At 44.0% G+C, this 3,934-nt stretch overlaps 1 protein-coding gene across 1 annotated transcript in view; it reads right to left on the reverse strand.

Annotated features, from left to right (window-relative positions):
• Positions 1-828: 828 nt before the first annotated feature.
• The window catches only part of LOC133630135 (zinc finger protein 501-like), a 16,142-nt gene continuing 13,036 nt past the window's right edge, over positions 829-3,934 (reverse strand). Inside the window, exon 2 of the mRNA XM_062021488.1 lies at positions 829-2,392. Within this exon, the coding sequence (XP_061877472.1) occupies positions 918-2,392 (1,475 nt within the window). The 3' untranslated portion in view covers positions 829-917. The remainder of the gene's footprint in view (positions 2,393-3,934) is intronic.

Raw genomic sequence — 3,934 nt, forward strand, 5'->3', positions numbered from 1 at the left:
TTTAGTTTGGTTCTGCATAGCCTTCCTAAGCTTCAATGCCTTTTCTTAGGGGCACTCACCTTTTGTTTATTTTTGGTTAAAGCATTAGACACCTTTTTACCTGCACACTGCCTCCCGCTGTTTCCCACATCTACAAAGCAATTAGCTACCTGCTGCCACCTACTGATATGGAAGAGTATTACACGGTTACTCTGCCGAGCTCTAGACAGCACCGACACTCAACAACAACACATCATTTGCAGACTATAATTACTGGTTTACATTTTTTTTTTTAACCAAATAGGTGAAATTACATAAACTCTCATGGCACACCAGGCTGTATCTCACGGCACACTAGTGTGCCGCAGCACAGTGGTTGAAAAACACTGGTATATAGAACTTTGCAAGGCATAAAATGCTGTTACACAAGCTTTCTATTTTTGTTTTTTGTAAAGCGTACCAAATAAAATATGCGACAACAATCACTTCGTTTACAACTCTTTCGTTGTCATGGATACAATTTATCCAAATATTGATGCTTGGTTAAGGCAGCCGTGCGTGTAAATGAATGCAAGGAAAAGTTAGCGACACCCGAGACCCAAAACTAGGGGTACCAGCCCTCATAAAACATGGACACATTCTTCTTCTACAGCACTGCGACACAGGTGTGGAATATTTACCCTGGTCCCTGAAAATGGACCTTTCAGGTGGCCAAAAATTGGATATTTTTTCATGCATAATTATCCAGTGATTCTTTACAGGTAATCTGTTGTTTGCTTTGAAAACAGTACAAATTAACATGTTTTGTTTATTGCTAATGAAGGCAGCAATAGCATGAAAGATGTCAGGAAGAAGTTAGATTGATTACAGTGGTTATTACATCACAACATATCATATAAAACCATATTTACATTCGTTTGTGGCTTCAATCTGCCACCTCATGTCTGTCCAGTGTGAGTTCTCATGTGTGACCTCAAATTTGCTTTCACAGAAAAACTTTGATCGCACACTGAGCAGGCGAAAGGTTTCTCACCACTGTGCGTTCTCGTGTGTTCTGTCCAAGACGCCATCGAAAGAAAAGCTTGACCACACACTGAGCAGATAAAAGGTCTCTTGTCAGTGTGTGTCCTCATGTGTCGAGTCAGCGCTGAATGGTGACAAAAATGCGAGTCGCACACTGAACACGAGTACGGTTTTTCTCCAGTGTGTGTTCTCGTGTGTTCCGTCAAATCCCTCTTCACAAAGAAACCTTTCCCGCAAAATGAGCATCTGAAAGGTTTCTCGCCGGTGTGCGTTCGTTTGTGTGTTAGCAAACGTGACCTTAGAGAGAAGTTTTGATCACAAACTGAGCATTTATAAGGTTTTTCACCAGTGTGTGTCCTTGTATGTTCTGTCAAAGACCTCTTCAAGAGGAACTCTTTACCACACACTTGGCACTTAAAGAGTTTCTCCGCAGTGTGTGTTCTTGTGTGTTCTGTCAAAGACCCCTTCGAAAGGAATTCTTTACCACACACTTGGCACGTAAAAAGTTTCTTTCTAGTGTGTGTTTTTGCGTGTTCTGTCAAAGCCCCCTTCACAAAGAAACCTTTCCCGCAAACTGAGCAGGTGAAAGGTCTCTCTCCAGTGTGTGTTAGTGTGTGTGTTTGCAGATGTGACCTTCGAGAGAAGTTTCTATCACACATGGAGCATTGATAGGGCTTCTCGCCAGTGTGTGTCCTTGTATGTTCTGTCAAAGACCTCTTTAAATGGAATTCTTTACCACACACTTGGCATGTAAATGGTTTCTCTCCAGTGTGTGTTCTTGTGTGTTCTGTCAGTGACCTCTTCGAAAGGAAGGTTTTACAACAAACTGAGCAGGTAAAAGGTTTCTCGCCAGCATGTTTACGCATGTGTCGAACCAGTGCAGAGTGGTGACTATAATGTGTGTCGCACACTGGACAGGAATGTGGTTTCTGTCCAGTGTGACTTCTCATGTGTTTTTTCAGAGAATGACTGTGATTAAAAGTGTTGTCGCACTGAGAGCATTTGAAGTTTTCAGAGTTATCAGCTTTAGAGTCTTCATCATCAGTGTGAGAAGATGTGTGGTCACTATCTGACAGTGGAGCTAAGATCTTGTCTGCTTGTGATCCTCCACAGTGGTCTCCATCACCTTCTGTTGTCATGTGTTGTGTTGAGCTGCTGCTTGGAGGCTCCGCCTCTCTCTGCTCCTCACTTTCACCTTTGACCTCATCGCCTTCACTCTTCACGATGACCCCCATCACTGGGAACTCGTCCGGTCCTTCAAGACGCTCTCCCACCTGACTGATACTGTGTTCCTCCTCTTCCTCTTTAACGTGGGGGGACTGTGGCTCCTCCTGTTCCACGCTGGAGTTGCATTCCTGCTGCTCAGGGAGAAGATGCTCTTGGCTGACGTCTGCAGGACACAAGAAGAGGAACACACGCTTGAGGAATAGGGAGAGATGGGTGTCAGAAAAATGGTATGTAAATGATCAAAAAAACTCTCCGTTCTCTGAGTTCCAGTGAACAGATGAGAGCAGTCTTTGTTGCACCAAGCAAAGGCTTGGACAATTCCTTTGTGTACGATGGGAGGAGACGGGAGGGGGGTTATCTATTGTCATCGAAAACCTGCCCAGGCTGAAGCCAAGACCAGCCCAAGCCCGAGGCATCTTTGTCCTTTGTGTTAATGTGAGCGAAAACAATGACTGTTTACATACTCCCCCTTCCTTTGGAAGCAGATGTTGTTGTGTAAACAGGGAGTGTCCAAATAAAGGAGGAGACGTAAACCTTTTTGGCCAGAGCGTGCTAAGACACTGTAAGAGGTTGCAGGTCGACGGCGTCTCTCCTCAATTGAGTCCAAATCTAATTCTGTCTCTGTTTGATTCTTTGCTTCTTGTCTTGTTTAATAGATGTCATCAGTGTTTGAACCTGACAATGGGTACCTTTCACATCTGAACCGATACCGTACCAATACCCTGTACTTTCTTCCTGTGATCCTGTGGTAACAAATGTTACATTTGTTTAATAATACCATCTCATTTTTAAAAATCTAATATTTAACAGTGAACTGATAATGATAACCGCACTGTCCAGTTAGCAGCTAAACAACAGCTAAGCACACAATAGCACACAAGCGAGACATACGTAATAATCTGCTTTTTACAAGCACATGTAGGCACAATGTGCAGGTGAAGGTCTCTCTCTACGCAGATGGCCTCGGACCTCTCCATCAGCCTTAAAGGCCTACTGAAAGCCACTACTAGCGACCACGCAGTCCGATGATGAAATCTTAACATTGCAACACATGCCAATACGGCCGGGTTAACTTATAAAGTGACATTTTAAATTTCCCGCCACACTTCCGCTTGAAAAGGTCTATGTATGATGACGTATGCGCGTGACGTCAATCGTTGAAAACGGAAGTATTGGTACACATTGAATCCAATACAAAAAAGCTCTGTTTTCATCTCAAAATTCCACAGTATTCTGGACATCTGTGTTGGTGAATCTTTTGCAATTTGTTTAATGAACAATGAAGACTGCAAAGAAGAAAGTTGTAGGTGGGATCGGTGTATTAGCGGCTGGCTGTGGCAACACAACCAGGACGACTTTGACTTGGACAGCAGACGCGCTAGCCGACGCTAGCCGCCGACCGCACGGATGATCGGGTGAAGTCCTTCGTCGCTCCGTCGATCGCTGGAACGCAGGTGAGCACGGGTGTTGATGAGCAGATGAGGGCTGGCTGGCGTAGGTGGAGCGCTAATGTTTTTATCATAGTTCTGTGAGGTCCCGTTGCTAAGTTAGCTTCAATGGCGTCGTTAGCATAGCATTGTTAAGCTTCGCCAGGCTGGGAATTATTAACCGTGTAGTTACATGTCCATGGTTTAATAGTATTGTTGATCTTCTGTCTATCCTTCCAGTCAGGGGTTTATTTATTTTGTTTCTATCTGCATTTGAG

The sequence above is a fragment of the Entelurus aequoreus genome, linkage group LG02 (genome assembly GCF_033978785.1).
Source record: "Entelurus aequoreus isolate RoL-2023_Sb linkage group LG02, RoL_Eaeq_v1.1, whole genome shotgun sequence".
Lineage (NCBI taxonomy): Eukaryota > Metazoa > Chordata > Actinopteri > Syngnathiformes > Syngnathidae > Entelurus > Entelurus aequoreus.